Source organism: Halichoerus grypus, chromosome 3 (assembly GCF_964656455.1).
Source record: "Halichoerus grypus chromosome 3, mHalGry1.hap1.1, whole genome shotgun sequence".
Classification (NCBI taxonomy): Eukaryota; Metazoa; Chordata; class Mammalia; order Carnivora; family Phocidae; genus Halichoerus; species Halichoerus grypus.
In genome coordinates, this window is record NC_135714.1 from 145497530 (window position 1) to 145510070 (window position 12541).

Sequence of the window (12541 nt, forward strand, 5' to 3'; positions counted from 1 at the left end):
ATTGAACTATAATGTTTTCTTAAAACTAGAATCTACTTTGTTACATGGTCTGCTTGTAAATCTGTGGAATCCCAGATACTTGAGGCAGCATACATAATTTTCATTTTGTATTTCTAACTGGATTAGTACTAATTTTATACATGTTTAACTGATCTGTATACTTTGGAATGCCACTTGGATAAGGTTTCTGACTAATCTGAAAGTCATCACAATTAATACTTGCACATTTGACATTTCTGGCCCTATTTTGGCTGAAGAATGATGTACAGTTATGAATATTTTGCATTTCATGAGGAGAACTTAATATGTTTTTATGTAGGTATTTTAAAGAAATTTTAACTGCTTTTATATCCTGTGAACTAAACACACTGCATAGCACTGAGTCTTCTGATAGATGCCTATATGCTGCATTGTTTCAGTCACTTCTGGGAGGTCCCATAACGTTTGTAGATCATTAACAGAGAAGCATCTAAAACATGGCCCCTTTCTCACCTAGGTGGCTCAGTCGGTTAAGCATCCAACTCTTGATTTCAGCTTAGGTCATGATCTCACAGTCATGAGACTGAGCCCCGCATCGGACACCACACTCGGGGGGGGGGGAGTCTGCTTCTCTCCCTCTCCTACTCCTTCTCCCTCTGTGCACGCTCACTCTCTATATATAAATAAATAAATCTTAAAAAACATTTAAAAATAAAATAAAAAATAAAACATGGCCCCCTTCTCAAACTGAGCAACAACCTTTTCAAGACGAGCTTTGGCAAAAGTTTTCCCTTATAATTCTGTATTCTTATTTTGGTCTAAGTGGAGGTTGGTTTTATAACTCTGTCTTGAAGATTATATCAACACACTCACACTTCATCCTATTTTCCTCTGTCCTACACAGATTACTTAGCACACTGTGAAAATGTAAGTTGAAGAAGGAAATTCTAAGAGTTAGTGATTTGTAGAATGCTTTGTGTTCATGAGTACAGACAGCTACTGAGTGGAACAGAACTTGTTTAAAATTTAAGGCAATTAATTTGGGGGTGTTTTTTTTTTTAAAGATTTTATTTATTTATTTGACAGAGAGAGAGACAGTGAGAGAGGGAACATAAGCGGGGGAGTGGGAGAGGGAGAAGGAGGCCTCCCGCCGAGCAGGGAGTCTGATGTGGGGCCCGATCCCAGGACCCTGAGATCATGACCCGAGCTGAAGGCAGTTGCTTAACCGAATGAGTCACCCAGGTGCCCCAAGGCAATTAATCTGAAGATCAACAAACCAGCTGTAAGTTGTATATTTGAATTTATTTTAAAAGCCTTAGCATAAGTTAAGAATTGGAAAATTTCTTTAGCCTTTAGCAAGCTACACTGTAATTCCAATCATTGTTTTAATATTTTCCAATTATCTATAACTGACAGACCAAGTTAATTGGTTTTGCATCCCATTTAATCCATCAGTATTTTCAAGCCACGAGGAATGCCCAAAGTAAGCACAATAAAAGGAACACGTGCACAATAATGTCCTACTTGTCTTCTTGGGAAGTCTCTGATTTCTGTGTACTTAGCTCAAATCAAACTTGCTTTGTATTACAAGTGAATTGCATCTCTACTAGCTTGGTTTTTCCTACATCTTTAACAAGAAGTGTTCCTCATAGATTTCCTCCAGGAAGCTAGCTCTACTATAAGCTTCCCAATGTGACTTTGTTACTATTTTGAAAATTATTAAATTATTAAAAATTATTAAACAGCCACATCTATTAAACAGTCATCTTCATTGTTGGCCACTCCAACATATGTCTGGTTTTAGAAATCTTAGTTTCTCTAAGCAGTGCCTCGTGCATATGTAATAGTACTTTTTGGTGCCAGAGTATACAGTCTTATTTCTGTTACCATATCCTACCACTTTCTTCCTCCCATGCCATCACATAATGAGCCTCAAAGCCCCCATCCATTTGTTAGAGACAACTACAGATAAAATCACTGTTAAAATCTTGCTACTTCATAGAATGATTTTTATTGTTATGTTAATCACCATACATTACATCATTAGTTTTTGATGTAGTGTTCCATGATTCATTGTTTGTGTATAACACCCAGTGCTCCATGCAGAACGTGCCCTCTTTAATACCCATCACCAGGCTAACCCATCCTCCTACCCCCTTTTTAAAATTGTTTATTGTTATGTTAATCACCATACATTACATCATTAGTTTTTGATGTAGTCATAGACCGATTTCTAAAAAGGTGTTTCTTCCTCCTGAGTCTGTGAAATTTTATCCTTCAAATTTTTCTTTGTGTTGAAATTCTAACATGAATCCTGGATAGCTCTCTAGGGTACAATGAGGCCCAGAGAAAGGCATCTTGTATATTTTGAAAACAAACATGCGACCCCTGACAATTCTTTTTTTAAATACCGACTTTCTGGAGAAATCAGTATGTCAGTTATTGTACATGAATGGTTGGTGAAATATGCAAATGACATCACATATGCAGCCTTGTTTGATCATTTCCTCTGGTCTACACGGTTATTAAAAGCATACTATGTTATAGGCCTATTCAAATATTTTAAATATAGAGAAGTATTGTTTCCATAAGATAAACTTAAGAAATATATTTAAATAATATACGCATTACTTGGAAAACTCTGCTTTGACACTGACAAAGTCTAAATTAATTAGCAAATGTATCCCAGTGAGCAATAAATCAATGGAACATTCCAAGAAGAGAGAAGGACACTTAAAATGGAAATAGTTCTCCAAAAGTATACAACTTGGAGTTTAACTAGTGGATATGTTACTAATATCCAACCCTCTGACCTAATTTGAAATTCTTACATTCAACTTTTAAGAGTTCTTAACTTATAACTGATTTTTAAATGAGAAGTTTCTCTTGTGTTTGAGAGTTTGAGAGTAATCATTTACTAGAAAATGCAATGTGGGGGCCCCTGGGTGGCTCAGTTGGTTAACTTGATTTTGGCACAGGTCATGATCTCAGGGTCATGAGATCAAGCCCCACATCAGGCTCCACATTGGGTGTGGAGCCTGCTTAAGATTCTCTCTCCCTCACTCCCCATCTCTCTAAAATAAAAAAATAAAAAATGCAATGTGGTTTATGCAAGCAAAACAGCCTGGTATTACTCTTGGCCTCCTCCTTGAGGGTAGTGCAGACTGGCAGTGTGGGCAGGTGTAGCCACTTAAGTCCTGTCAAGACACAGTCATGCCCTCACATATTTCACTACTCAAGAATTTAGTAACAGTGAAAATTCCATGTTCCTATTCTGATACTCAGAAGTGCCTGATGATGCTGATGTACTTACAAACACAGGAACAATCTCTGCTATTATTGTACAAAGCCATAAGAGTATATTAATTATATTTAAAAAGAAAAAAGTAAAACTGTCACTATTTGCAAATGACATGATAGCACATATACACACACACACATATATATACATACACACACACACACACACATACATGTATCACCCTAAAGAGTCCACCAAAAACCTACTAGCAGTAATAGATGAATTCAGTAAAGTTGCAGGATATGAATATAAAAATCTGTTCCATTTCTATAGACTAATAATGAACTAGAAGAAAGAAAAATGAAAAAACAATCCCATTTACAATTACACCAAACAGGATAAAATACTTAGGAATAAACTTAACCAAGGAGGTGAAAGACCTATACTCTGAACCCTATAAGACACTGATGAAGAAACTGAAGATGACACAAAAAATGGAAAGATATTCCATGCTTGTGGATTAGAAGAACTGTTAAAATATCCACACTATCCACAGTAATCCCTATCAAAATACTAAATAGTAATTTTTCACAGAACTGGAACAAAAAATCCTAACATTTATATGGACTCACAAAAGACCCCAAATAGCCAAAACTATCTATCTATCTATCTATCTATCTATCTATTATTTAAGTAATCTCTGCACCCAATGTGGGGCCTGAACTCATGACCCCACGATCAAGAGTCACACACTCTACCAGTTGAGCCAGGCCAGGCACCCCTAGCCAAGACAATCTTGAGAAAGAAGAATGAAGCTGGAGGTATCACAATGCCAGATTTCACACTCTATCGTAAAGCTACAGTAATCAAAGCAGTATGGTACTGGCACAAAAACAGACATATATATCAACGGAACAGAATGGACAGCCCAGAAATAAACCCACTCTTACATGGTCAATTAATCTATGACAAAGGTGACAAGAATATACAATGAAGAAAAGACAGTCTCTTCAATAAATGATGTTAAGAAAACTGGACAGCAAAAGAATGAAACTGGCCCGCTTTCTTACATCATACATAAAAATAAACTAAAAATGGATTAAAGATGTACATGTGTATTCTGAAACCATAAAACTCTTAAAACACAGACAATAATATCTTGGACATTAGTCTTAGAAATATTTTTCTGGATCTATCTCCTCAGGCAAGGAAAACAAAAGCAAAAAGAAAAACTATTAGGATTACATCAAACTAAAAAGCTTCTGCACAGGGAAAAAAAAAAAAAAAATCAACAAAACCAAAAGCAATCTACTGAATGGGAGAAGATATTCACAAATGATATATCCAATAAGGAGTTAATATCCAAAATATATAAAGAACTTACACAACACCAAAAAAAAACAAATAATCCCATTAAAAAATAGGCAAAAGACCTGAAATCAACATTTTTCCAAAGAAGACATACAGATGGCCAACAGATACATAAAAAGATACTCAACATCAATAATCATTGAGGAAATGCAAATTAAAATGACAATGAAATAGCACCTTACACCTGTCAGAAGGACTAGAGTCAAAAAGATAAGAAATAACAAGTCTTAGCAAGAATGTGAAGAAAAGGAAACCCTTGGGCACCACTGGTGGGAAGGCAAACTGGCACAGCCACTATGGAAAACAGGACAGAGGATCCTCAATAAATTAAAAATAGAAATACCATATAACCCAGTAATTCTACTTCTAGGTATCTGTACAGAGAAAACAAAAATACTAATTCATAAAATATATGCCCCCCCTATGTTTAACACAGTATTATTTACAATAGCCAAGAAATGGAAATAACCTAAATGTGCATCCATGAGAGATGAATGGATAAAGAAGAGGTGATATGTACACACAATGGAATATTACTCAACCATAAAAAAGAATGAAATCTTCTTGCCACTAAGTGGCAAGTATTATGCTAAGTGAATAAGAGAGTGAAAAAGACAAATAACATGAGTTCACTTGTACATGGAATCTTAAAAACAAAACGAACCAACAAAAACAAACAGACTCGGGGCGCCTGGGTGGCTCAGTCATTAAGCGTCTGCCTTCGGCTCAGGTCATGATCCCAGGGTCTGGGATCGAGCCCTGCGTCAGGCTCCCTGCTCAGCGGGAAGCCTGCTTCTCCCTCTCCCACTCCCCCTGCTTGTGTTCCCTCTCTCACTGTGTCTTTCTCAAATAAATAAAATCTTTAAAAAAAAAAAAAAAAAGAAAAACAGAAACAGACTCATAAATACAGAGAACTAATGGTTGCCAGAAGGGAGAGGGATAGAGGGATAGGCAAAATAGGTGAAGAGGATTAAGAGGTACAAGCTTCCAATCATAAATAAGTTGCAGGGATGGAAAGTACAGCATAAGGGATACAGTCAGTAATATTGTAATAACTTTATATAGTGACAGATGGTAGCTATACCTATCATGGTAAACATTTCGTAATATATGTAATTTTTGAATCACTGTATTGTACACCTGAAACAACATAATATCGTATGTCAACTATACTTCAATTTTTAAAGAAAGAAAAAGTTTTCACTACCTGGTGCGACTACATTCACTCTAATTTTCTTTCTTGCTACTTCTTTAGCAAGAGCACGTGAAAATCCAACTACTCCTCCTTTACCTGCACTGTACACAGACTGGCCAGAATTGCCTTTTAAACCAATAATACTTCCTAGAAAAAATAAAACAAAAGCAAATTCAAACCAACTAATGGGTTATTTGAATATTTAGATAATTTACAGTAAACAAACAAGGCACAAACCATTTTACCTTGTCCTTTACTAAAATTGGGAATTCTAACCACTATCATTTCAGTAGTAAGACTTAGGGTCTGAGTCTGCTCCAGATATAAACAGAAAACAGGTTCTGAAAGAAGCTTATGTAAAACCTCAAATGTCAGGCAGGGGCTTGAGAACTGATCCATTAAATGAAAGAAACCCACTCTCATCTCTGAGTACGTCAGACATGGTTAAAGTCCTATAGTATTTATAAAGTCTTCTAGTAGGAAGAGGTTAAAACCAGAAAAAGTCAGATAAACGCTGATTAATTTTATGGTTCTACAACACAGAGATGAGGAGGTATTCATTTCCACCAAAAAAACAGTTCATCTGAAGATAAATCTCACTAAATTTGAACTACCATCAATCAAAATTAACAAAGGTTCAATTATAAACTTTTTGTAAAACTGCAATTTAGTAACTTCAATGATGTATCATAACTTGTACTGACTACTAATGATTCTTGGGTGGTCTCATTTATATGAATATGAAAGAGTAATTTCTAATTCAAATATCAACTGTATGCAAATAAATTCTTGCAAAACAGAAATGGGGAAGTGCTTTTCTGCACCAGTGATCTCTACTTACGATATAAAAATTAATCAAGAACTTCACAAAACCTTTGAAAAAGTAATTTTATTTTAGGAAAACATCCCAAACACTTTTTACATTATAGTCAACAAGTCCAGTATTAAAATATCTGCCTTATATATTAAATGCCAGTGAATGACAGAGGAAGAGAACTGTGAAGCAGAGAGAGAGAAAAGAAACATCAGACAGAGGAAACGCAGATAGACAGAAAAAGGGGAATCGGGGAGAAAGAGAAATCCAGAGAGACACAAAAAAGAAAGAAAAATATGGGCATGGAAGAAAGGCCAAATAGGAAGCTTTAGTTCATGCCACACACTATTGTCCATCTAGTCAATAACTGTTAACTTCTGAAATAATCAATGAACTTTCTAGCAGGTTAAAGTAGTCCTTTCTGTAAAAAGAGTCTCTGATTTTTAATTATTTTTATTTACTTTTAGCACAATTCTAAAAGCTTTGCATGTACACAAAGGACTGACGTGGGTTTTTAAAATATATCTAAAAAGGGGGTATTTTAGAGTTAAACAAATATACCCACATTATCAGGTGATCTATAGAGGCCAGTATACCAACTTCTGAGAACCCAAAATCATTACCTGGCTGTGTTAGAAGGCAAAGGTCGACTAATCTTTTACTTTTTTTTTTTTTTTTTTTTTAAGATTTTATTTATTTATTTGACAGAGAGAGAGTTAGCGAGACCAGGAACACATGCAGCGGGTGTGGGAGAGGGAGAAGCAGGCTTCCCACGGAGCAGGGGGACCCTGGGAACATGACCTGAGCCGAAAGCAGACGCTTAACGACTGAGCCACCCAGGTGCTCCTAATCTTTTACTTTTTAATCATTTACTAATCTTTTTTAAGAAAACTCATTTCTTACATTTTTAAGAGTAAATGTCAAAAATGTTCTAATTCTTATTAGCACAGTATTCTTTTCTCATTTTCAAAAGAGAAAATCCCTACATTTTGGCTTGGAAAGCCATTTCCTATATTAAACAACAGGGTCATTTACTTTAACAGAGCAGCATTCCCCTTATGTGGCTTTTTAAGATATTACCATTTAAAATTAAAAGACAGATGATATGCTGCTATTTTCAAATTACCAAACTGAAATAGAATTGTAAGTCATTTTGCATTTTAAGGTCTACAAGCACATACTACATGGTTTATCTGCCCCATGGGTCAGATGAACTGAAGACTAGGGGTTACTTACATTCATTCTAAAAAACTGAAAAGATTATTCCCTTAAGAAAACTTCCTCCTAAACCTCTGTATTAGATTTATTAGAGACACATGCAACAGCTGTAGAGATCATTTTTTAGTCCCCACCAAAAATTTTTCAATTCCTTATCCGTATTTTTTTTTTTTTAAGATTTTATTTATTTATCTGACAGAGAGAGACACAGCGAGAGGGAACACAAGCAGGGGGACTGGGAGAGGGAGAAGCAGGCTTCCCACCAAGCAGGGAGCCCGATGCGGGGCTCGATCCCAGGACCCTGGGATCATGACCTGAGCTGAAGGCAGACGCCTAACGACTGAGCCACCCAAGTGCCCCACTTATCCGTATTTTAAAAATCAGGTCTCACATGCAAATCAGGACGTCCAATTTCTCTTAAAATGTCAAATGGCTGGCAAAATGGAGACCAGATCTGTGCATAGCAGCAATCCACTGGATCCAAGTGGTGGCTGCCACTCCACATGGCTTCTGGACACCAAAGCTAGGCATCATTTGTCATATATCAAATTTTTCTAATACCTGGTGGTATCATTCAATTAACATCTGCTTGACCACTAGAGAGATGTGAATTTGTGATTCCTATTCTACCCAGTAATTGGTTAATCAAGTCATTTTTCCATAGATAGTAAAAAGACCCATTTCATGGGCGCCTGGGTGGCTCAGTTGGTTAAGCGACTGCCTTCGGCTCAGGTCATGATCCTGGAGTCCCTGGATCGAGTCCCGCATCGGGCTCCCTGCTCGGCAGTGAGTCTGCTTCTCCCTCTGACCCTCCTCCCTCTCATGTGCTCTCTCTCATTCTCTCTCTCTCAAATAAATAAAATCTTAAAAAAAAAAAAAAAGACCCATTTCATTTAAGTTTCACACATGAATAAACTCTAAATTAGTCAATTAAATATTTTTATGGCACTATGAGATAAGTCTAATTTCACAGGTGAAGACTCACCTACATTAACAATAGACCCTCTCTGCTGTTGAATCATAGTCTTCAAGGCAACTTTACAAGTCAGCATGGAACCCAAGAGGTTAGTATGAAGCTGAGATATCATATCTTCAGTTTTTGTTCTTACCAAAAGGCTATCCCTACAAAAAAACAAAAAACAGTAGCATATAAATAAAAAATGGGATAAAAACAAATTCAAAAGTCAAGAAATATATAACATTTTAACTGAAAATAGAGTATTAGGAATATAGGTGAGCTGGAATACCTACAGAGTCCCATTTTAAACTTGATTTGAGGGGCATTAAAATAACTGATAAACCAGAACAGATATACCCAGAAGCAGGGTTGAGGGGCAAATATTCCTAACTGCTAAAAGTAATGCCATGCAGCCAAAATAGCTTGAATGAACTGAGCAACTGCCATTACAGTAAGCCCTGTTTAGCAAGAAAATATACTATTCTATTATTATCCTAAATTCATCTTTTAAAAAGAAAAGAATACCTACTCTAATACCATTAAGTTATGAACTTATACAATGGTGACACAAGTCAGAATAGTGGTTACCTGTAAGGTAGTATTCACTGGGAAGAAACTGAAGAGAGCCTTCTGGAGTGCTACAAAAGTTCTATAGCTCAATACGGGTGTGACTGCAATGTTAAAATTGATCGAACTGTACCCTTACTGATTATCTCAATATAAAAGAAAAGAATGTACAGATAGATCAAATTTTAAAATATTTTTTTAAAAATACATATTTTCTTCCAATTAGAAGTACAGCAAGTTAATAGATTTACTCATACCAATCAAAAACATATTAGAAAAAAAAAAAAATACGGGAAATGTACTTAAATTTGTGACCAACCTGTTAATTCCAGCTGCATTTACCAAGAAATTAACTCGACCTAAATTTTTTTCCATCTCTTCAAATGTATTTTGAACATCACGTTCTTTGGCAACATCACAGCTAAATGCTAAATGATCTCCTATACAACAAAATTAAATTAGCATTACTTATAAATTATAACTTCGATTTAAAAATTATTCAATACACATTTGTTAAGCATCTACTATGAGCTAAGCCTGTGATTATTAGAACCTAGAGATAAAAGATGATTATGTCACGGATTCCTGCTCTCAAGGAGTTCAGTCCAATAAAACTGAGATGGGGGTGGATGGGGAGTAAGAAGTAAAGTAATACTACAGAATTAAATCTTAAAACTTTTTTTTATCAAGAAAAAATGGGAGGAGGGCCTTTTTGTGTTCATAAGGCTTTGTAAGATTCATCTAATAATATGTCTGGCTTTGACGGTGATCCCATGCTACTCGATTCAACAGTGTTCTGGGTTTTATATTTTGTTTTGAAATTTATGTCTAATTCTGTTAGGTTTTTGTTAAATTGGTTTCCTAGTCCTGAGAATAAACCCTAGGGGTCTTGTACTTTTTTTTTTTTTTTTAACTATGGCACATATATTACAATAACTATTATTCAAGCCTGACCATTATAAAGCAGGAAGCTATAAAAAGAAAAAAAAATGCCAAAACTAAAAAACACACACAAAAAACCTTTTTACTAAAAACTGTTACTTCCCCTTTTTAAAATGCCCACTTTTTAAAGATGTTTAAATACCAAAAGAATACATGTCAAAGAAAGCATTTTCCATTCAGTAATACATCATTTTAATACTCTAAATGTAGATTTTTTTGAAAACTAAACAATTGCTTATTTTCTGGCTGACCTCGCCTAGTAGTTAACACTAAAATTACAACCTCATGCCTTTGGAAACAGTAAGCTTTCTGGGAAGTCACACTTTGTAGGTGAAAACCAATTGCTTATGGAACACATAATTCAAGGAAGTAAAAGGCCCAAAAGACTCCTCTGTGACCCACTGTCGACTTTCATCTGAAAACTTGTTGGGTTCACAGTAACCCTCGAAGCTCAACCAAAAGTTTTAATCTTCTCCAGCAAACACTAATGGCTTGGGATGACCCCCATAAGGAAAATCACTTTCTCACTCCTTTGTGACAGTAACATAATCGAAGTGAATATGAGCAGGAAGAAGCATTCACTGAAATTCTCCCTGCTCTGTAACTCCTGTTTTTTTTCTCTCTAAACAGAGTCTAATATTTTCCCAACCCATGTGCACAATTAGAGTGAACCAATAAGTAACGTTGAAGGATACAGCCTCCAAATGCATCCCCAGCCTCTTCCCAATGCCTCCCTGATAATGAAGTGCATTTGTGCCTTCCAGTTACTAAATTGCAGCATCTCAGCATTTTTCGTTCATCGTAATTCTCCCTACCATCACGGGACTTAAATTTTCAAATTAATGCAAAACAATTACTAACCCATTATTAATAAACAACAACAAAAAATTGGATTTTAAATGCAGTAAAAAGGAATCTGAAAATCTCAATTCTCCATTTGTAAAAGCCACCAAAACAATTTAATAACCTATTAAGTGCTTATGGATGTAGGAGAGCCAAAACAAGTGTATCTCAAAACCGGCTGGTACTCAAAAGAGTTTGTCTATGAAACACTGCTTTGTGCATTCGCATAGGGGCCAAAACAGCCCTCAAGAAAACTACAGCGAGCCTTTCAGGCCTGACACGCCTACCCTTCCTGCTTTTCCGCCCAGCCCTGTCTCCCGGCGGCGCCCCGGGACCTCGCGGCACAAGGGAACCCTTTACCCTGCATAAAAAATTAACTGTTGTGTGTCTCCCTCCTTCCAGACACCAAAACAAAACAACGCAGCATCGTTAGCACTAGCCTCAGGGGGGTGGGTGCTTAATTAATGGGGCCTCACAAGACTGCTAAGACTCAAAGAAAACCCTAAGTATTCAGCTCTTGGCGGCAGGCAGCGTGGCAGGGGATACTCTGCGGGGAACCGGGTGTTAAGGGGTTATCTGCCCAAACTGGTGTCCACACTCAGGACGGGGTGCTCCTAAACGCGGGTAGCTGAATTGCTAAACCTCAGAGCCGTAAAGGCCAGACCCTCTCGTTTTCAAACGAAGAAACTCCAGGCTCTCAAGACTGCAGCCACACAACTTGGACGACTCCAGTTCGGTACCTACCGCCGAGCTCACCGGCGGCGGCTTTGGCCCCTTCCAGATTTCTGGCGATGATGGCCAGTCGGTAGCCTTTTGGGGCCATTAACTGGGCCACTGCCCTCCCAATGCCCCTGGAGCCTCCGAAAACAGCACAGACTTTGTCCATTTTGCCCCGGGGAGTCGCAAACTCGGAGGAAAGAGGGCTAGGAGTGGTGGCTCCTTTCTAGATTCTCTCTGGCTTTTAAACCACAGAGTCTCCTAAAAAAAACGCAAACCGCCGAAGGGAAAAAAAAAAGTAAAAGAAAAAGAGAAAGAAAGAAAGCACCGCAACCTTCTGCCGCCGGACTTCGGCAACCCAGTAGGCGGGGAAGAGGCGCGAAGAGTACGACGTCTACGCAACGACGTCAGCGCGCACAGACTACCAGGCCCAGCGCCTTACGGGAGACGCGGGCGTGAAAGAGCCCGGGCGGCCGAGGACTGGCCTAGAAGGGCTGCGCTGCATGCTGGGACTTGTAGTCTTCACGCGGGAGAGGAAGAGGCGTGGCTCACTGCTCAGTGGGAAATGTACTCAAGGCAATGAAGGAGGGTCAAGGTGACCTCCATACCCCTTGGGACGTGAGAGTCAGAATTAGAGTTCAGATGACCTACCATTCCAGTGTCCCTGGAACTAATGGGGTTAAGACGGTGGGCTTA

General features: G+C 37.6%; 1 protein-coding gene across 8 annotated transcripts in view; it reads right to left on the bottom strand.

Annotated features, from left to right (window-relative positions):
* CBR4 (carbonyl reductase 4) overlaps positions 1 to 12290 on the bottom strand; it is a 160624-nt gene extending 148334 nt beyond the window's left edge. For 5 of the 8 annotated variants that reach the window (XR_013446560.1, XM_078069424.1, XM_078069422.1 and 2 more), the window contains exons 1-4: positions 11873 to 12288; positions 9663 to 9783; positions 8804 to 8940; positions 5799 to 5933 (exon numbers count right to left, since the gene is read on the bottom strand). Coding sequence is in view for 6 of the 8 variants with exons in the window: in XM_078069424.1 (XP_077925550.1) it covers positions 5799 to 5933; positions 8804 to 8940; positions 9663 to 9783; positions 11873 to 12014 (535 nt within the window). In the remaining 2 variants the exon portion in view is untranslated. Of the gene's footprint in view, positions 1 to 5798; positions 5934 to 8803; positions 8941 to 9662; positions 9784 to 11872 lie in introns of all 8 variants that reach the window. The other 3 variants (XR_013446561.1, XM_036087533.2, XM_036087536.2) reach the window with 3 other exon arrangements.
* Between the last annotated feature and the right edge of the window lie 251 nt (positions 12291 to 12541).